The following is a 21,785-nucleotide window of genomic DNA, read 5'->3' on the forward strand; positions in this document are numbered from 1 at the left end:
CGTGTTACATCGCTAACGATATCGCTAGTGATGTCGCAGCGTGTAAAGCAGCCTTTAGTTACTTTCTACAATCACAATAATGCAACAATTTTGGAGCCTCATTTCTTAAATAAATAAAAAAATTGCCATGCGTCGGCTATTAATCCTGATAATAGCCAGTTGTCAGTTTATGCATTACCATTCGACTTGTCAATAGGGTCTGCTCTTTGCACTGCCTATATATATTAATTTCCAGGGGGAATAACAGATGATGCTGGTGTAATGGAAAAGGCTTCAAAATTCTTGTTTTTTGGGGAATTTGGTTACTTACTAGAACAGACAGATTAGCCATTTTAAGCTGTATACATTAGAACCATATAAATCGGACGTGTGCCATATGATTTCTTTACTGGATAGCACAGTGACCCAGGATAGGGTGCTTTCACAATGTGTTCCCTATTCAGTGGTCCCGTCGGCTCTTCCATCCAAGCTCCCCCCCCCCGCAAAACGGGATTTGGGACATATAGACAGACGGGGCCAGTGACCATAATGGTGCAGACGGAGTCACCAGTTGCTCTGTCGTTCACTGTTTTTGGGGATAAATGCTTACAGGAAACGGACACCCAGATGCATGCCCGCCTGAAAATGGTGCACAGCACACGGCGATTTCATCTGCACCATTATAGCCAGTGGCCCCCCATCAGCGCATACGTTCAAATCCCGTTTTGCGGGGAGTTTGGACGAAAGCCCCGATGGGACCACTGAATGGGGAAAGGAACGCAGTGTGAAAGCGGCTATACTCAATGAGGCAGTGCAGATGAACTGTCTCACATCTAATCTGATTGTGCAAAAGATCACAGTATGCTGGGATTTGAGTCTGAAAATAACCAGGATCACTTATTCAAGTCCATGGGTGCTAGGGAAAAAAAAAATAAAAAAATTCAGATGCCAGTATGGCACCTGACTTATATGTATACACTAACTGAAGTACCGGCATTGCCTGGAGTAGTAACCAAGTCTTTCTCCCAATCACCAACAAAATCATATTAACGGACACATAAGCGGTCCTAAAATTTGCTTTGTTGCTTATAGCAACCAATCAGAGCTCCTATTAATGACCTGTAGCAAAATAGAAGCAGAGCTGTGATTGGTTTCTATAGGTCATCTGATAAATATCCAGGCTGTCAAAACAGCCAATATATTACCTCACACGTCCTAACAGTAAGCAAGCGTGTTTTTGGCAGCGAATAACTAAAGCACGGGGTTAAAATTTCCTCTTAAAACTATGACGTTCCCTGAGTCACATGAGGATTCTGTGCAAAATGTTGGGATTGTAAATGTGACGGTGCGGATTCCTTTAGCGGACACACACACAGCTTTATATATTAGATCACAATTCTCTAACATCGGAAGGTGCAAGTGATCCTGTAAAGGACTAAAGTTCTGCTGTAAAAGATGTAGTCTAAATGAATGATAAGCGAGAAAACAAATTGTCCCACTTTTCTAGATGAAAATCGGACCGGATGGTTTGGGCTGTGATATTCAAAAATTATAGTTTTCTCTGAATCTTCTGCAAGAAATGCTGCAGTTTTTCAATGCAATGAAAGCAAAACAAATGTGTGCTTTTCCTGCAATTGTAAACGTTCAGAACAGGGATAACTGCAGCCAAACCTAACTCCCCACAGTCACATCAAAGCTGGCTATGTATTAAGAAGGAATAAAGAGTTTTCCACTTTCGAAAAATTGGACCCCAAGCACTCGGAGATCACTGGAATAAAACAGAGCAGGTACTCCCCTATCTGGGACCAGCACCAGCTCGTTAGGTGACCTCGGCGGTGTGTGGGCTCTACCTTGGCAGAGCCGCTGAGGTCAGTAATTGGCTACAGTAGAGAATACCGGCTTTATTATTTTAGAGCATTGGGGATCCCTTTTATAAAACTGGAAAACCCCTTTAACTACACACTGTGGAAACAATATTTCTATCAGTCCTCTCGATCTTAGAAGCAAGAAGTAAACTCTATATAGTACATTATGCCGGTAAGAAATGCTTCTATAGAAAGCAATGACAAGGCACATCTAGTAAATTCACCTAGCATACCTCGCTCATAGTGAAGATTTTGTACATCTCGGGGAGAATGACAGGCGCTACCAAAGGCATTTGTGTGTCCGTTACTTCACGAGTGAACTCTAAAAGACAAATAAGCATTGTAAGCACAAGGTGTATCTAACAATTATTGTAGGAAACATTAAACAACGCAATGTAAAGACGTCATTTCCACAAATCAGCACTTGGGAGCACTTTGCAGTGGGCACGTTATGTTTGCTTTGAAAAGGTCTGTTCCCTATGAGAAACTTTAGACACCACTGATTAATAGATCATGTCCCCAAATCACTCTAGTTCAAGTTCTATGCAAAAAGGCAGGTTTCCTCTCTATTTCCATTCCAAGAGATTTGCAACCCCTTACAGGGAATCTGTCAGCAGGTGTTTGCCCCTCTTCTGAGAGCAGCATGATGTAGGCAAAGAGATTCTGAATCCAAAAATGTATCACTTAAAGAACGGCTGCACTCAGTAATTAACACAATGTGCCCACACCAGACTCTCTATAGAGACTTCACATAAAGCCACAGCCACACCATGATTTACCAGATACATATAGAAACGGTGAGAACCATATTATGTATAAGGGACTGGATGGGGACTGAGGAGAAGTCGTAATAATTATGACGTAAAGAGAAACACAAGACCAAGTATCCAAATTGCAAAGTGATAATCTTTATTAACACAGGGGAAGGACACGGACGCCTCTCTCTGACCTCCCCAAGTCTCCCAGGTATAGTGTGCCACTGGTTTATTCCATATACATAAAACTTTGAATTGTTTCCCTGACTCTTGATGTAATTTCACACGCAGTTCTGGTATGGCAGTGTCCAACCTTAATTTTTTAGCTATAGTTTAGCCTTGATCAGGGACTTTCATAGATAGGATGTGAATGAATTTTCTCTTCCGTCCTACAGTGTCACACTCTTACCTGTTTGACTTGTGTGGTCATATATATATCCACTCAGTTACCATTTTTTGCTATCTTCATATTTATGATGGATACCATATATGTACAATTGGTTCCAGGGACCTATATGGATATGATGTGAATGAAATATTCCTTCCATCCTACAGTGATACATCTTTGCCTGGTTGAATTCTATGTTCCTTGTGGTTATATACCCACTTTTTCCAACCTTTTGTGGTTTACATTTACGATTGATTGTACATATATGTGCAGATGATCAGACTATATCAGTTTATAATATTTCTTGAACACTGTCTATATATTTTGGTCGGAGATTGATGGTTCGTGCCCTCACTTGTTCCGTGCCGCCCCGCACCTACCCCTGTGTTAATAAAGATTATCACTTTGCAATTTGGATACTTGGTCGTGTGTTTCTCTTTACTTCTCTATAGAGACTGTACATTGACTGTGAGGTGTCAATCAGAGGAGAGGGCGTGCCGGACAACATGGCAGGAGGGAGCTAGCCACAGCAATGATTAAGGGCCTGGCTCATAAAACAAATATAGCAAAAAAAGAAAAGATCAACTGTGATAACACAGGCATGCCTGAACTTTGTCTTAACCCTTACAGCATGCTGGCTTCAGCTTCCCTTTAATTACTATTTTGGAAATTGATACTGAGATTCTATGTAGATAGAAAGGGGCAGAGCTCTGCCTCTAGCTCCTCCCATCATAGAATCTCATCAGTAACAGCGGCCATTTCCTATCTCAGTAATGGGAAAGTCTTCACTGAATAACGGATTTTTGTGTACTCACCGTAAAATCCTTTTCTCTTACCCATCATTGGGGGACACAGGACCATGGGTGTTATGCTGCCTATCCATAGGAGGACACTAAGTAGATGCAAAAGCATAGCTCCTCCTCTGCAGTATACACCCCCTGGCCGGGCCAGGCAGCCTCAGTTTTAGTACACAAGCAGTAGGAGAAAAACCAGTAAAAACTTCTCAACAGATTGTCACTCGATACCGCTAAGGCGTTTGACAGCCTAGAATGGAGATTTTTGTGGGCAGTTCTTGAAAGAATGGGATTTGGAGCAAGATTCATAAATTGGGTGAAACTGCTGTATGACTCCCCGGTGGCAAGGGTTAGGGTGAATGGGCGGGTCTCCAGTACTTTCCCTCTGAAAAGGGGTACAAGACAGGGGTGCCCACTCTCCCCCTGCTATTTGCAACTGCAATAGAGCCATTGGCGGTTATGATACGGATGTCAAGGGAGGTTGAGGGATTTCGATGTGGGGCTGTGGAACAGAAACTGTCTTTATATGCCGATGATTTGCTTTTATACTTGGATAGGGTGCGCTTCTCAATTATACCAGCGATGGAGATCATCCGGGAATTTGGACGGAGATCCGGTTTAAAAATTGGTCGAAGTCAGCCTTGATGCCGGTAGATCCTCTCCCGACAGATTTTAATGATCTTCAGATACCAGTCCCTGTAGTTCGACAATTTAAGTATTTGGGGGTACTAGTTAGCCCGAATCCAAATGAGTACCGGACCCTAAACCTGTACCCCTTACTGGCGCAATTTAGACTGAAGATAAATACCTGGTGCAGACTTCCCCTATCAAACATTGGTAGAACAAACTTAATCAAAATGGTACTGACGCCACAGTTGTATTTGATACATAATTCCCCAATATGGATAACTAAGGAATTCTTTACCAAGATAGACACCCCGTTTCGTGAGCTCATATGGAGAAAAAAGCATTCCAGAATCCGTCTAGAGGTGCTGCAGAGAGGAAAGGAGGAAGGGGGGTTGGCGGTTCCGAATCCATATTTATATTATATCGCTCCCCAATTGCAGCACTTCAGAGGATGGGGAAGGGAGGGGGCATACGATGTAAGTGCTGAGCTGATAAAGGAAGGTTCGAACTGGAAGTACCCGATGAGCCGGTTGGAGGTGAGGCGGTGGCATGGGAATAAAGTGAGGCATCCAACGCTAGCTATGATTTTTAAGGTGTGGGATAGAGGCAAATCTCTCTTGAAGGTTGAAGGGCCCACGGGGTATTGGCCGCTATGGCGGAATCCAGAACTGCAAGAAGTACAGAAGTTGGTTGGCTTTAAGGGATGGGAAGACAAAGGGGTCTGCTTGGTGTCCCATGTTATGCAGTACAATGTTCTTAAAAGTTTTGAACAATTGCGGACGGAGTTTTGTCTTCCACATTCCTTTTTCTATCAATATCTGCAGTTGCGACACGCACTGGAGAAGCAGGGGAGGTTGGGCCCTGTGAAGGTGACACACAACTCCACGCTAGATACCTTAGCTATATCTGAATCCTCTAGAGGCCTCATATCCGAACTATATAAAAGACTGTTGTCCTCCCATTTGAATGGATTTCCGTTGGCGGTCAAGGCTAAGTGAGAAAAAGACCTAGGTCCCATAACAGATGACCAGTGGTCAGATATATTGGAACAAATTCCCAAAATGGCAGTCTCAGAGTCAGAGGCTTTCTCAGCTGTTTCTTATTCATAGGGTATACAGAACACCTAGGTTCCTGTTCAAGATTGGACTTAGGCCAAATGCGCAGTGTGTTAGATGTGGACAAGAGGGGGCTCACTTGTTGCATGTAATGTGGGAATGTGGACACATAGGCGAATTCTGGAAGCAAACCTTGGGACTCATAGAACAGGTGTATAATATCAAGATTCCTCCCTCACCCCGTACTTGTTTGGTGAACCTGTGGGAGGATGGAGTGGATCCGGATTCCCCGGTGGACCTGGGTATATCTCGCATCCTATACCAAGCGAGGAAGTTACTAGCGTATCACTGGCTTGATCCCTCGCCTCCAACCATAGTAGAGCTAAAAAATAAATTGAATCATTTACTTCGACTGGAGAGGGGAGTATATCTGAAGAGGAGGGTGTGACGACATGGACACCCAATGCCTAGCATGGGTTAAAGTTTCTTAAAATTCAGCCAGACTATTGTTCCTCTGTGTGTATAGATGGGGGATAAGCCCTCATTGTTTCTACAAGACTCTTGGGAGTTTAGTATTGAAGTTTTTGCTAACTCATGCTTGCTAAACCATTGTGTCTGCCAGGCCCCTCTGAGCATTCATTGTATTGTAGTTGTGAATTGATAATGTAATTACCTTAGTAGCCATTGTCTAGTCGGTGACTTGCCGACTCCATGTAGATATACTGAGTCTTTCTATGCACATCATTTAAATGAACATTATCCATGCAGCTTGAAATTCATCCAATGGGAGAAGCAATCTTGTCCAACCAATCGATGAGGACGCAGTGTATCTAAGGGGTGCTTCACACATAGCGAGATCGCTACCGAAATCGCTGCTACGGCACGGTTTTGGTGACGCAACAGTGACCTCATTAGCGATCTCTCTGTGTGTGACACTGAGCAGCGATCTGGCCCCTGCTGTGAGATCGCTGCTCGTTACACACAGCCCTGGTTAGTTTTCTTCAAAGGCGCTCTCCCGCTGTGACGCACAGATCACCGTGTGTGACAGCGAGAGAGCGACGAAATGAAGCGAGCAGGGAGCAGGAGCCGGCATCTGGCAGCTGCGGTAAGCTGTAACCAGGGAAAACATCGGGTAACCAAGGTGGTTACCCGATATTTACCTTAGTTACCAGCCTCCGCAGCTCTCACGCTGCCTGTGCTGCCGGCTCTGGCTCTGCACATGTAGCTGCAGTACACATCGGGTTAATTAACCCGATGTGTACTGTAGCTAGGAGAGCAAGAAGCCAGCGCTAAGCAGTGTGCGCGGCTCCCTGCTCTCGCGGTTATGATCGCTGCTTCGGCTGCTGTGTTTGACAGCTAAGCAGCGATCATAACAGCGACTTACAAGGTCGCTGTTATGTCACAGAAAATGGTGACATAACAGCGACCTCGTTGTCGCTGGCGCTTAGTGTGAACCAGCCCTAAGTGGAAGGCTGTGGCTATAAAAGGGACTTCTTTAAGCCACCAGGTGGTTGATGGATGCTGATGGATCCAGTCTAAGCTCTTTGGAGCTGACTAGAGGATCAGGATATCTTATGGCTTCAATCTAGGGACTCCGGTCCCGGTTGGAGACCATATCCACAGCCTAGGGATTTCGACTCCGGCTGCCAGGATTTTAACATCAAACCAGGACTACCTAAGGAGGACACTCAGGTTGGGACAGTTCAGTCACCTGTTACAGACTTTGCAGACCTCAGCCAGCTTCCTAAATCTGGCACTATTCCTTTCTCGGTGGGTGCCCGCCAAAAGCGGGGTGCTGCTGGACTGGAGTAAGTGGCCCTGGGACCTCTGAGGCAAGGACATTCTAAATCCCTGGTGAGCCAGCGGAAGGGTGAGACTCTGTTGCCTGTTACATTTGTGTGTTTTGCTGGTTATGTGTTATGTGCCGTTAATTGTTTGGGGATCCAATAAAGTCTAATTATTGTGGTTCCCTCACCCTGTGTTGTCTGAGTAGTGTTACGCCCACGGTTAAGGAGGCCGGCGTTCAGTTGGGATGAGCCCTGAGCCACGCTGTCTATCTAAAGGCGGCGGGTTTTAGTGGACGAGAGCACCCACTGAGCCCCGTGTCTCCACAATTGGTGGCAGCAGTGGGACACTACTCAGCCTGGTTTACCCAGGGGAGCTGCAGCGGACTGGTGTTTTCAGACACCGTCCAGGGCTCAACAACCAGGGAGGCACAAAAGCATACCCAGCAGGCCATAGGGGAGGCATTCAGGTTTCGGACGCTGCCATGTCCAACCCCACCAGCTCAGCCATGGGACAAGGACAAGAGAGGAGTTACGACCGCTGCAGTAAATGGATGCTACAGGATCTGTGCCAGAGGCGAAAGATTATCTACTGGAGCGCTGAGACTCGGTCAGCCTTGATCCAGAAATTAGTCCGTTTGGATGCCCAGAATGATGCAGAGGACGATGAGGATCCCGCCGATATTGACCCAGAGGATTTAAACTATGTGCCACATCATGGATCTAGTGACAATCGGAAATCAACTTTGTCCAAAATGGCCCAAGCCACAGCGTTGTTGGATGCATTGGGGCCTAGATCCTCAAGAGAAGAGAGGGCTTGGGTTATGGAATATGTTTATGGGATTCCAGCTGCCGTACTGCTAGCACCAGCCGGTCGAGAAGGATGGTCCCGCTACCCAGCAGAAGCTGCACCAAAACAAAGCGGCCGCATGCTTGGAGCCCATCTGCCAGTCCAAGCAGTCAACATATGCCGAGATGAACCAACGAGACCTGAGGAATGCTACTCCCAAGAAACACCAATAGCTGAGGAAGTGGTTTATCCAGTCCACACCCTACGGCATGTCGGACACCGTACACCAGCCAACATCCATCCCCACATCCAGACGGTCAAGGTCGGTGATATACAGGCTCAGGGACTACGAGACACTGTTTCCTCCATTACTCTGGTAAGCCCAGTTATTGTTTCCCCGGAAGACCCTGTACCGGATTCCCAATTATCCATCTCCCTGGCTGAGGGCCAGCGCTCAGACATTCCTCTGGCATGTGTGCAGTTGGACCTAAGGACTGACCAGGGAGAGGTCGAGGTGGAGCTTGTGGACAGCCTCCCCACACCTGGTATTTTGGGGACCAACCAAGAAGTGATCGATGTGGGGATTGTGAACAGCCTCCCCATACCTGTCATTGTGGAGACTGACCAGAGCAAGGCTGATGTGGAGCTTATGGACACCGTCCCCACACCAGTTATTTCTGGAAAGGACCAGGGAGAGGTTGATGTGAGACTTGTGAACAGCCTCCCCACACCTGTCATTGTGGAGACTGGCCAGAGCAAGGCTGATGTGGAGCTTATGGACACCGTCCTAACACCAGTTACTTTGGGGTCTGACCAGGAAGAGGTCCATATGGAGTTTATGGACAGCCTCCCCACACCTGTTGTTTCAGGGACTAGCCAGGAGGAAGTTGAAGTGGGGTTCATAGATGGCCCCACCAAGCCTGTTGTTTCGGATACCACTCAGAGGGAAGTGAAAGTGGGGCTTGGGGATCACCTGCTCACACCAGTCATTTTGGAGAATGACCTAGGACAAGTACTATCCAGTCAGATTGAAGCAGCCATCACCCACTTCCAAGCCAAGCAGGACCATGATGTTGATCTTTCTAACATCTTTTCCAAGGATAATTCACATTCCCAGTCTGCAGCATCCATCAATACTAAACTCCCAAGAGTCTTGTAGAAACAATGAGGGCTTATCCCCCATCTATACACACAGATGAACAATAGTCTGGCTGAATTTTAAGAAACTTTAACCCATGCTAGGCATTGGGTGTCCATGTCGTCACAGAGGGCACTGGGCAAATTCTATAAGATCTGGCGGCCCTGGATGGATGTTCCTGGTCTTTCCTCCAATGTGTTAATACAAGATGGCATACTGGATAATTTGTTGTTATGTTTGCAGTAGGGGGGCACCACTAAGGTATTGGGGGCTTGGAAATTCCATATGGTATCAGAACCTCTGGGGGGTACTGAGAGAAACGGCAGAAATAATTTGATATACCGGGAAGGGAGGGAGGGTTAGATGTGACTGAATGGAAAATGTTATGGAGTGACATGGTCGGAGAAGGAGTGTTGAACGGGACAAACATGGTAGGAAAAACAACTTTTATCCTTAATAACTCTTTGTTTATTTAAAGAAGTTAAGTAGTTTAACTGGTTAGTTTATAGAAAATCAAAATACTATCATAAATGTGTATGAGTAGTAATTATATAGCTCTGCATAATATGATGACGTTTAACTTACTATGAAAATGTGTATTTGTTATGCAATGATCATTTCTCTGTTTTGTACCAATGTTTAATAAAAACGATCTGATTTAAAAACTTCTCAACAGAGGAACATGAGAAAAGAAGAGTCATAACCAAATAAGGTACTGAGAGAACCAAGGCCCAACAGCGCAACAGGGTGGGTGCGGTGTCCCCCAATGATGGCTAAGAGAAAACGATTTTACGGTGAGTACACAAAAATCCGTTTTTCTCTGACGCATCATTGGGGGACACAGGACCATGGGACGTCCTAAAGCAGTCCATGGCTGGGAAACATAAAAGAAGACAACACAAACCAAGGACTAGGAACCAGTCCCAGACAGCCTGGAGCGCCTACTGAGAGAGGTGCTCTACTGCCGTTTGCAGAATTTTCCTACCCAGATTTGCCTCAGTTGAAACCTGGGTATGGACTCTGTAATGCTTTGAAAACATATGTAGGCTAGACCAGGTCGCAGCCTTACACACCTGTTCCACTGAAGCCTGATGCCGAATGGCCCACGAAGCGCCAACTGCTCGCGTGGAATGAGCCCGCAGCCCACTAGGAATGGGCTTGAGTTGCAAGCGGTAGACTTCCTGGATCGCAGAGCGAATCCAGCGAGCCAGAGTCGCCTTTGAAGCTGCCTGTCCCTTCTTAGGCCCCTCAGGAATGACGAACAAAGAGTCCGTTTTCCTAAAGGGGGCTGTCCTGGATATGTAATATCTGAGAGCTCTGACTAGGTCTAACGAATGCAGAGACCTATCCACCCTATGAACCGGGTGTGGACGAAAGGAAGGCAGAACAATGTCCTCGTTCAAATGAAACGGGGTAAGAACCTTTGGAAGGAAAACCGGAAGGGGGCGCAGAACCACCCCTTGTCCTGGTGAAAGATCAGAAAAGGCTCGCGGCAAGAGAGTGCTGCTAGCTCCGAAACCCGTCTGATGGACGTAATTGCCACCAGGAATGTTACCTTCCAGGACAGAAGAGCAAGGGAGGATTCCTTGAGGGGTTCAAAGGGAGACCTCTGGAGACCGTCCAGAACGAGATTGAGGTCCCATGGGTCCAGCGGCCGTTTGTACGGGGGAACTAGATGGGAAACGCCCTGGAGGAAGGTCTGGACTTGCGGTTTTTGAGCCAGGCGGCATTGGTAGAAGATTGAGAGCGCTGAGATCTGCCCTTTAAGGGAACTGAGAGCCAACCCCGCTTGCAAGCCAGACTGCAGAAAGTCGAGAATTCTGGGGATGGCCCGAGATATAGGCTGGACGTTAGTTTCCCTGCACCATGAAAGGAAGATTTTCCACGTACAGTGGTAAATGCGGGATGAAGCAGGCTTTCGGGCACTGATCATGGTGGAGATAACCGCAGGGGAGAATCCTGCTCTTGTTAATACCCAGGTCTCAATGGCCATGCCGTCAGCTTCAGGGCTCTGGAGTTCTGATGGGAAATGGGCCCTTGGATCAGCAAGTCTGGGATGTCTGGAAGGCGCCACGGTACGTCTGCGAGCATTTGTACTAATTTGGCGTACCAGGCGCACCTGGGCCAGTCCGGTGCTATCAGAATCACCGGGACTCCCTCTGCCTTGATCTTCCTGATTACCCGCGGCAGCAGGGGTAGAGGTGGAAATATGTAAGGCAGGCAGAAGTGGTGCCAGGAGCAGACTAGAGCATCCGCGCCGATGGACTATGGGTCGTGTGACCTGGCTAAGAACGCAGGTACCTTTGCATTCAACCTTGAGGCCATTAGGTCCACGTCTGGTGTGCCCCAGCGAGTGCAGATGTGTAGAAACACATCTGGGTGGAGAGACCATTCTCCGGCGGCCAGGCCTTGGCGACTTAGAAAGTCTGCTGCCCAGTTCTCTACCCCCGGTATGTGTACCGCTGATATCACTGATCCCGTCGATTCGGCCCAGCTGAGGATCTTGTGGGCCTTGAGATAAGCCGCTTTGCTGCGGGTGCCCCCCTGCCGATTGATATAGGCTACAGCTGCCGCATTGTCCGATTGGACTCGAATCTGACAACCCGCTAGCAGAGGGCAGAACGTTCTGAGCGCGAGGAAGATCGCGCGGAGTTCCAGGATGTTTATGGGTAGGGAAGCCTCCTGGGGCGTCCAACGTCCTTGAGCAATGTGGTGCCGGTAGTGGGAGATCGGTCCCAAAAGGAAACCGTTGCCCTCAAAAAATAACAAACCTTGAAAGGAAGTGCCTCCTACAGACACTAAGCTAAAACTGAGGTTGAGTGGCCCAGCCAGGGGGTGTATACTGCAGAGGAGGAGCTATGCTTTTGCATCTACTTCGTGTCCTCCTATGGATAGGCAGCATAACACCCATGGTCCTGTGTCCCCCACTGAGGCGTCAGAGTAACAGATTTTACCTCAGAAGTGGGAATTTTGATAACGACTGATCAATTCTTGCAGAGAAAGGAGCAAATTTCTCTGATGAAAATAAACAATCTTGTAATATATTTTAAGTGTACTATTGATTTTTTTAAATAACAATTAAGATGACAGTCACGCGTTAAAGCCATGTTCTCACATTCAGTATTTGGTGAATTTTTTACCTCAGTATCTGGAAGCCAAAACCAGGAGTGGGTGATAAATACAGAAGTGCTGCCTGAGTTTCTATTAGACTTCTCCTCTAATTGTTCCACTCCTGGTTTTGCTTATAAATACTGTACTAAAATACTGAAGAAATGCTGAATGTGTTGTTGGCCTTAACCCCCTTCATGACTTTAGGTATCTATGGTTACGACCACCAGCAACTGTCACTATATGTGTGGACGTAACCATGGATACCTAAGCTACTGTGATGCCCTGCACATGAAGTATAGGCGATTTAGCTAATCAGGAGAACCAAACTACATTTCTATTTTGAGGTATTTGCTAATATTATTCTTACACCTACTACACATTGGGATAGGATTTTGGAGATGGGCATACGCCTTTAAGGCTAAGGCTACACGGTGACACAAATTGTAATGATACATAGAAACTTTGGACGGAATGATTTCCTAGGGTGCTGGAGCCAGCGTGTTAGATATTGTGTCGCTGGTGGGAAATCGCCCACAACACGACTTGTTTGATTTATCCGCCGCTTTATTTTACTTCCAGCTCTAAAGCAGTCACACCACAGCAAGTCGCAGACAAGTTATACAAATGTTATTGTACAAATTTCAGAGAATTGCTGTCGCACGACACATCGCCACGTAGCCCCAGTCTAAACTAAGCAGTACAACACTTAGAGCCTATTCATTTCATATATGCATTCTATACATTGAATTACATTGATGCGGGGAGGGAGGAGGCGCATATGGAGTCAGATTTGTTACATGCTAGAGTCTCAACTGACCACGGCACCCTAAAGCGGTAGCCGAGCTGTTCCAGATGGCCCAGGAAATGCGCTCCACAGCTTCCATGACAGTTTTTAATAGAACCACACCATAAAATGACAGTGTATGTACAGAATTTCTACAAATTAAAAAACTTAACATGAAAGAAGCACAGATGCTTGTACCTGTCAAGACTCTCATAGCACCATGGACAGCATTGACTTCCCCGCTTACTAGCATCTCCATTAGCAAGTTAAAAAGCTGCGGCCAGGCTTCAGGCCAATCCCAATGGGCAATGGCAGACACCGCATATGCTACGCTGGAACGTACTTTACTTATGGACTCTCGAAGTCCTCGAGGAAGAAGTTGACGGATTGCTACTTTAGCCTAATAAAATAGAAACATATCATTGGACCTTTGCATCCAGTCCTTAAACTAATAGATGAAGTTGGTGTGTACACTCAGGATAACTTACCCTTTCAGTAGTCTCAGGTAACCTGAACTTCTCGGAATGGGAACACCAATGATTTTCAACATACTGCTTTAAAACCACAGATGCCAGCTGAGGAGAGAACAGTAACCATATTTAATGATTAATCAGTGCCAAGAAAAAAGAATTCCATTTCTCAATGCAATGACTGCTAACTGCACCTAAGTGACTTAGATCTCAAATGCTAGTAAGCTAAATTTATATATAGGCGGGTACATTTCCAGCCAAGAAAGCCTCAGCAAAAAAAAAAAAAAAAATCCACAAATCTGCAGAATGAAATCACGTGTGAGAATTGTGGATTTATTTACTTATTTGACCCACCTCCACACAAGAATGAACATGCGGCAGATGATGCTTTCATCTTTGTGCGGATATTTTCCCACAATGTGTGACAAACTCACTGATTTGTATTGTAAATCCACATGACATGAACGTGGCCTTATAGTCAGTAGTAAGTCTGCCAAAAACTTAAAAGGCTATTCCCATCTCTGGCTTTCATGGCCACACTGCTAATAACGGCTTCTAGGTTGCGGCCACTAGAGGTGGGGTATCTTCAATACCATTTGCGAAACTCCCATAGCTCTGGAACTACCAGGGAGTTCCGGAAACCGTATCAAAACAAGCTCTGGCGCAAATGCCATTCATTTCTGTTGGGGTTTTGCATAGACCATAACACATCTGCGCTCGGCTGTTTTCAGAAGCTCGCCTCTGGTGGCCAGCACCTAGAAGCAGTTATTCCCTTCTTGGCCATGAAAAGCATACATGAGGAACATAATGCTTATCGTTATTTTCTACCAACGATCAGTAATATATATGAATATATTTCAATGGAAGTTCCAAGGAGTGAAGACATGAAATTTTAAAAGACATGCAGAAGTATGGGAAAAGACTAAGAAAACATTTCTACAAGAAATGGGATTTACTCTTCATTTTTATGCAGCTCTCAAGACTTAGTAAGTAGGGATGTGGCATACAGAAACAGGATTCATTTACATCAGAGACTAACATGCCCATTGCTGGCACAGATTTCTTTTAGAAGCACACAAAGAGGCAGATACAACAAATTAATTGAGGCACCTGTGCTTTTGTATGAATTTGTTCAGTTTTACTACAATGCATTTTTCTTTAAAGAATAAATAATAAATGTGCCACCTCTGGACTGACTGCAGGCTACTATTTTAGGTTGGGAAGGTCCAAATAACCATTGCCCTTCCTGCTCTAAAAATTTCAGCCCTCAGTTGTCTGCTGTCACTTGGCTGTATTTGAAAATAGGGGGTAACCCCTACTATTTTTTTAAAACCAGCCAAGGTACAGCTGAGGGTTGCAGCCCGCATGTGCCATCTAACATAGAAAAAAAACATTTATTACAGTAGTATGAGTTTTTTCCGGTTGGTACGTGTCACACAGATGCCATCCGTGTGATGTCTGTATTTGCCCCGTGATGCGGGAAAAAACTGACTTGTCTCCATGTGAATCACAAGGACATGCAGGTGTTTCACATGGACTCACGGATTGAGTGAAAACACGGAGGTGTGAAGATATCCATTATCGATAATTAGTATGCATTTGAACGTGTCACCAGTACATGTTAAAATGGACACCACACATAAAGGCGACACAAAGGTGTGAAGGAGGACTAAAGCCTGCTTTACAAGTTACAATTAATCATGCGATCGCACCCGCCCCCATCGCTTGTGCGGCGCGGGTAATTTCTTGCCCGTGTCGCACAATGTTGTAACCCCCCGTCACATACTTACCTTCCAAACGACCTCGCTGTGGGCGGCGAACATCCACTTCCTGAAGGGGGACGGACGTTCGGCGTCACAGCGACGTCACATAGCGGCCGCCCAATAGAAGTGGATGGGCGGAGATGAGAGGGACGTAACATCCCGCCCACCTCCTTCCTTCCTCACTGCGGGCGGGACGCAGGTAAGATGCAGTTCATTGTTCCCGGGGTGTCACATGGAGCGACGTGTGCTGCCTCGGGAACAATGAATAACAGGACGCGCGATTTGTTAGAAAATGAGCGACGTGTCAGCGCTCACGAGAAATCGTAGCGTGTAAAGCCCGCTTTAGAGGACTTTCCTCTGCCACATCAATGAAGGCAAGAGGACTGCAAACCTGCGGATGGAGGAAAAGCTGATCCAAGCCAACAACACCCATCAAACCATGCTGATTGGCATATGGCAAGGGAGAATTCTATAAGGCATTTTTTGCAATATCTAGGGGAAGATATACAGAGCTTATATACAGGGTGACTGACTGTAGTAGTAGACCAATTAAAGGTATGTGCACATGCTGCACATCTTGGTTTGACAAAAAAAACTGCACCCTCTGGCAGACTGACACTGTAAAACCCTGCATGTGACAAAACAAACACGTTTTAGATAATGCGTTTTTAAAAATGGGAAAAAAAATATGATAGGATATTATATAGTAGCGATAGATAGAAAATTAGAAATAGATAAGAAAGAACAGATAGAATAGATAGAAAGTAATAACAGAATAGCTCGACAGAGGGATAACTAGCTTGGAGAGCTGTTTGTTTGGGTTTTTTTTAAATTTGGGTAAAAAAAAATGACATGGGGTCCACCCTGTTTTTCATATCCAGCACAGGAACAGCAGCAGCTCCAGGCTGCAACCCTCAACTGTCTGCTGTACCATTGCTGGTTATGAAAAATGAAGGGGATCCCACGTGTTTTTTTCTATATAAAAAAAAAAAAAAAAAAAAAAAGACGTGGGCTCCGCCCATTTTTTTAAACCAGTCAAGATACAGCACACAACTGGGAGATATTATTAGGCTGGGAAGAGCCATTGTTATTTGGCCCTTTCCACCCTAACAATAGCAGCCCACAGCCGCCCCAAAAGTGGCGCATCCATAAGATGCGCCAATTCTGGCGCTGGCCTCGGCTCTTCCCGTTGTCCTGGTGCGGTGGCAATCGGGGTATTAAGGAGTTAATAACAGACCAAAGCAGCTACTAAGCCCTAGCTTAGTGATGGCATGCGTCTGAGACACCCCCCCATCACTAATCTGTAAGTGAAAATTAACACAAACACCCAAAAAATCCTTTATTTGAAATAAACGCATATAAAGCACCTTCTTTCACCACGTTATTAACGCCCAAACACCACTCCAGGTCCGATGTAATCCACATGAGGTCCCACAATGCTTAAGCACTGCTACATCTGACGCTCACAGCGAGCGCCATAGAACATGACTGCCCGCAGCAACTGAGGTGAGTCACTCAAGTTAGCCGCAGCCACAGCTGGAGTCCTCCACCTGTGATAGTAAGTCACCCGAGTGACTGAAGTGAGCTGCGCGATCAACGGTGCAGTCACTCAGGTGAGTCCTCCACCTGCAGCTCACTTCAGTGATGGACTCCAGGACACCCGCTGTGACCGAAAATCACCCGAGTGACGTCACCACTTATCACGTGGCTCCCGTCACGTGCTGCGTGGAGCTCACAGCAGGCAGTTATGTTCTATGACACTCACTGTGACAGGACAGGGATGTAGCAAAGCTGAATCACCGTGGGACCTCGTTTGGATTACGTCGGACCTGGAGGGGTGTTTCGGCGGTTAAAGTGGTGAAAGAGGGTGGCTTTTTTGTCTTTTATTCCAAATAAGGGATTTTTTGGGTGTTTGTGTTCATTTACTTTCACTTGGATTAGTAATTGGGGCAGCTGTGGGCTATTATTATTATACTCCTTATGACCCCGAATGCCACCGCACCAGGGTAATCTGAAAGAGCCAAATAAAGTCCCGAGACTGTCGCATGTAATGGATGCGGCAATTCCGGGCGGCTGCTGGCTGATATTTTTAGGCTGAGTCTCCCATGCCTGAGAATACCAGCCCTCAGCTGTGAGGCTTGATTTTGACTGTGTAACAAAATTGGAGGGGCCGGCACATGTAATGGATGCGGCAATTCCGGGCGGCTGCTGGCTGATATTTTTAGGCTGAGTCTCCCATGCCTGAGAATACCAGCCCTCAGCTGTGAGGCTTGATTTTGACTGTGTAACAAAATTGGAGGGGCCGGCACACAGCTTTTTTTTAAATGATATAATTTATTTTACTGTACGATATAGACCCACCCACCATCGGCTGTGATTGGTTGCAATCAGACAGCTGTCACTCAGCGAGGGGGTGTGTCTGATGGCAACCAATCACAGACAGGGGAAGCAGTGAATATGTATGAGCCTAATGAGCGGGTAGGGAAGAAAAATGGGAGACTGTGGCTGCAGTGACAGCCGGGCCAGTGATCAGTGAGTATGTAGCAGAGAGACAGAGATTTTCACTCCTGCAATGTTTTTTTATTCTGGAACAAAGTGTGTGACCAGCGTTTTTTTGTGACAAGAACACAAGTACATCGCATACAAAACGCAATCATTTGTTACCATGTGTTTTGCCACCCATTTTTCATCCCCTCATTGAGTTCTATGGGTGACAAACAAAATAACTAACGTGCACATGGAAATTCTGATTTCTCATAGAATTTGCTGGGGAAGAAAAAGCATGCAGTTTGTCATTGACAGTGCAGTTAAAACACGACAAAAACACGGAAAAAAAAACGCAACCTGCGCACATAGCCTAAAAGTGGTGAATATCCTTTATATTGGGAAAATCTGATGATAGCGTCTTTAAAGCCAGGGTGCATACACCCAGCCTCAAAGGAGCTCAATGTTAACGGGTACAAAGCCGCACGCATGCGCAGCTTTGTATCACATTGTCATGACGCTGGGCCCTGTGAAGCAAGATAGCGCGCCAACAGAAGCATGCTAAGTGGACCGACTAGCCAGGGAACTAACGTCCTTGCGACTAGTCACAGCTCTCATTAACATCTCATAAACAAACTTTAGAAATACTTTTTCTAAAGATCTGTTTACGTATGCTAGTAAATGCTGGGACAGTTAGGCAGGGATTCTTGATATGCACCCAGAACTGCTCGTGGATTTAGGTGCACCGGGGACCGGACAGGTTCCCTTTAATAGTGGGGGTTGTTCAATACAATTCACAAAACTAACCACAGATGTTCTGTAGATGTAGGTCTGCACAAATCCTGCCTCTTCACATAATGTAAGATAGACTTGATAATATTGAGATCGGGATTCTGTGAGTGCCATATCAAAGTTATTAATGACGCTGTCTAAATGATTGGGGTTGTTGTCCTTCTGTGGAAAAAATCTGGAGCCAGATGCCTCCCTGATAATATTGCAAAATGGATAAATACCGTATTTTTCGTTTTATAAGACGCACTGGATTATAAGATGCACTCCAAATTTGAAAAAGAAAGTTAGGAAAAAATAATTTTTACTGTTAAAATTAGGGTCAGTCTTATAATCCTAGTGCGTCTTACCGTCTTAGCTCACCAGGGGGGAGAAGCGGTGGTGGAGCGGCTCAGGAAGGTCAAGGGAGGCAAGGTCGGCGAAACTGCGGGCTCAGAAGGTCAGTGTACGGAGGGTTGGTAATACTACGGGCTCGTGGGGTGTTGCAGCAGCGGGCGCCATTGATCTGCCAGCGGGCTCCATTAAATCTCAGGCAGTTGACACAATGGACTTCAAGAAAATGGCAGCGGAGGCAGAGTGTGTGCACATTGGCCTCTGCGGCCACTTTCTTGAAGTCCATCACGTCAACCACTAGTGATTCAAAGCCCTGCCGTGGCGACATCCCAAGAGCCCACAATACCGCTGACCCTCCTGAGCTGCTCCACTGCAGTGACTCCCCCTCCTCCGAGCCCTCAGTATTGCAGACCCTATGCCACCACTGCCGCCCCAGTAAGCCTTATCCGGATTATAAGACGCACCCCCATTTTTGGGGGGAAAGAGTGTGTCTTATAACCCGGAAAATAAAGTATCTGCCTGTACTTATTTTTACTAACTTATATAGTGCTATTAATTCCACAGCGTTTTATAGACATAATCATCACTGGCCTCACTGGGGCTCACAATCTAAATTCCCTATCACTATGTCTTTGGAGAGTGGAAGGAAACCAGAGTACCTGGAGGAAACCCACACAAACAAGAGAAGAACATACAAACTTCTTCTACTAAATAGAGGTGTGTGGACAAAAGTGGTTTTCAAGAATAGTGGGCAAAAAGCCATCGGCAGGGAAACAAGTGACTCACCTATGAACGAAAACTGTGGTGCAGAAAAATGGCAGGTAGTGCTCTGGACTGAAGAGTCAAGAATTGAAATGTTTGGCTGTAACAGGAAGCAGCTTGTTTGCTGAAGAGTGGTATAATAAGTGCCAATAGTGAAGCATGGTGGAGGATACTTGCATTTTGGGGTGCCATTTTATCAAGTGAAGATTAATGGTGTCCTCAATGCTGACAAACACAGGCAGATATTTATCCATCATGCAATATCATTGAGGAGTCTGATTGACTTCAAATGTATTTTGCAACATGACAATGACCTCAGACATACAGCCAAAGTCGTGAAGAATTATCTCAGGGTACAGAACCCCTCATAGCCCTGGAAGTGAGGATATGGCCGCACAGAGCCCCGATCTCACCCTCCTGACTGGGATTACACTGAGACAGAAGGATTTGCACAAGCGACATCCACAGATCGGTGGTCAGTCCTCCAAGATGTTTGGAGGAACCTTCCGCGACTTCCTTCACACAGTGCACAAGTGTACACAGAAGAATGGCTGCTGTCTAGAAGACAAAGGATGGTCACACCAAATAGTGATGTGATTTACATTTCTGCGTGTTTTCACTTATTTTGCATGTAAATTGATGATAAACTATTAACACTTCTATTTTTGGAATTCCATGTTATCCACAGCTGCCTAAGCCTTTTGCACAGTACATACACAGGCAGGAGCTCATCCCCTACAGGAGCAGACCACCCAGGCAGGACCACCATACCCAGGATGAGCAGTGACCCTTCAGGAGGGCGATGCTGCGGCCATTGTCTTACCTGCCTTATGGCAAGAGCACCTTGGGGATCAACAGTCAGTTCCGCCAGATGGACCCCAAATTCTGTCACAAGACAAGAAAACGAAGGTCAATAAGCGATCGGACTGCAGGGGACGTTACTGAGCATCCCCGCACATCAGCAGCCCCCGACTGCCCGCCGCCGCCCACCCTCACAGCCCGCTATTCCGCGCCGCTCTCACCCTCTGTCACTTCCAGCACTTTCAGCTGTTCCTCCGCCGCCGCTCGCACCTCGTGTCCAGGGGACAGTATACCACTGAGGGTCTCCAACAGGGCCTCCCGCAGGCCTGCCTGCACAGTGGGGAAGCCGGGCGGCATGCCCTGCGCCATTATACCGATACGATGCCGAGCGCCGGCCGGGAAAACTTCAACGCCGTCCACTACAGCGCGCCAAACACCGCCCGCCAAGCCGCGCACGCAGGGAGAGAGCGGAGGGCGGGATCACGCGGGGGGCGGGGACACGCGGGTTCACGGATAGGGTCAGAGGGGACAAGCTGGCGAGGGCGGCGGGATGCTGAGGCGAGCTGCTCAGCTCTCGGGTTCGTCACAGCAATGGGGAGCTATGACAGCAGGACACCATGGATAGGGTCAGAGGGGACATGCTGGCGAGGGCCGCGGGATGCTGAGGCAAGATGGACTCAGCTCTGCGGGGTTGTCACAGCAATGGGGCGCTATGACAGCAGGGCACCATGGATAGGGTCAGAGGGGACATGCTGGCGAGGGCGGCGGGATGCTGAGGCGAGCTGCTCAGCTCTCGGGTTCGTCACAGCAATGGGGAGCTATGACAGCAGGACACCATGGATAGGGTCAGAGGGGACATGCTGGCGAGGGCCGCGGGATGCTGAGGCAAGATGGACTCAGCTCTGCGGGGTTGTCACAGCAATGGGGCGCTATGGCAGCAGGACACCATGGATAGGGTCAGAGGGGACATGCTGGCGAGGGCGGCGGGATGCTGAGGCGAGCTGCTCAGCTCTCGGGTTCGTCACAGCAATGGGGAGCTATGACAGCAGGGCACCATGGATAGGGTCAGAGGGGACATGCTGGCGAGGGCCGCGGGATGCTGAGGCAAGATGGACTCAGCTCTGCGGGGTTGTCACAGCAATGGGGCGCTATGACAGCAGGGCACCATGGATAGGGTCAGAGGGGACATGCTGGCGAGGGCGGCGGGATGCTGAGGCGAGCTGCTCAGCTCTCGGGTTCGTCACAGCAATGGGGAGCTATGACAGCAGGACACCATGGATAGGGTCAGAGGGGACATGCTGGCGAGGGCCGCG

General features: G+C 47.1%; 1 protein-coding gene across 1 annotated transcript in view; it reads right to left on the bottom strand.

Annotated features, from left to right (window-relative positions):
• The window catches only part of IPO9 (importin 9), a 146,337-nt gene extending 125,399 nt beyond the window's left edge, over positions 1-20,938 (bottom strand). Inside the window, exons 1-5 of the mRNA XM_075335844.1 lie at positions 20,694-20,938; positions 20,495-20,556; positions 13,559-13,645; positions 13,269-13,470; positions 2,078-2,166 (exon numbers count right to left, since the gene is read on the bottom strand). Of these exons, the coding sequence (XP_075191959.1) occupies positions 2,078-2,166; positions 13,269-13,470; positions 13,559-13,645; positions 20,495-20,556; positions 20,694-20,841 (588 nt within the window). The 5' untranslated portion in view covers positions 20,842-20,938. The remainder of the gene's footprint in view (positions 1-2,077; positions 2,167-13,268; positions 13,471-13,558; positions 13,646-20,494; positions 20,557-20,693) is intronic.
• Positions 20,939-21,785: the final 847 nt, after the last annotated feature.

Source organism: Anomaloglossus baeobatrachus, chromosome 2, assembly GCF_048569485.1.
Source record: "Anomaloglossus baeobatrachus isolate aAnoBae1 chromosome 2, aAnoBae1.hap1, whole genome shotgun sequence".
NCBI lineage: Eukaryota > Metazoa > Chordata > Amphibia > Anura > Aromobatidae > Anomaloglossus > Anomaloglossus baeobatrachus.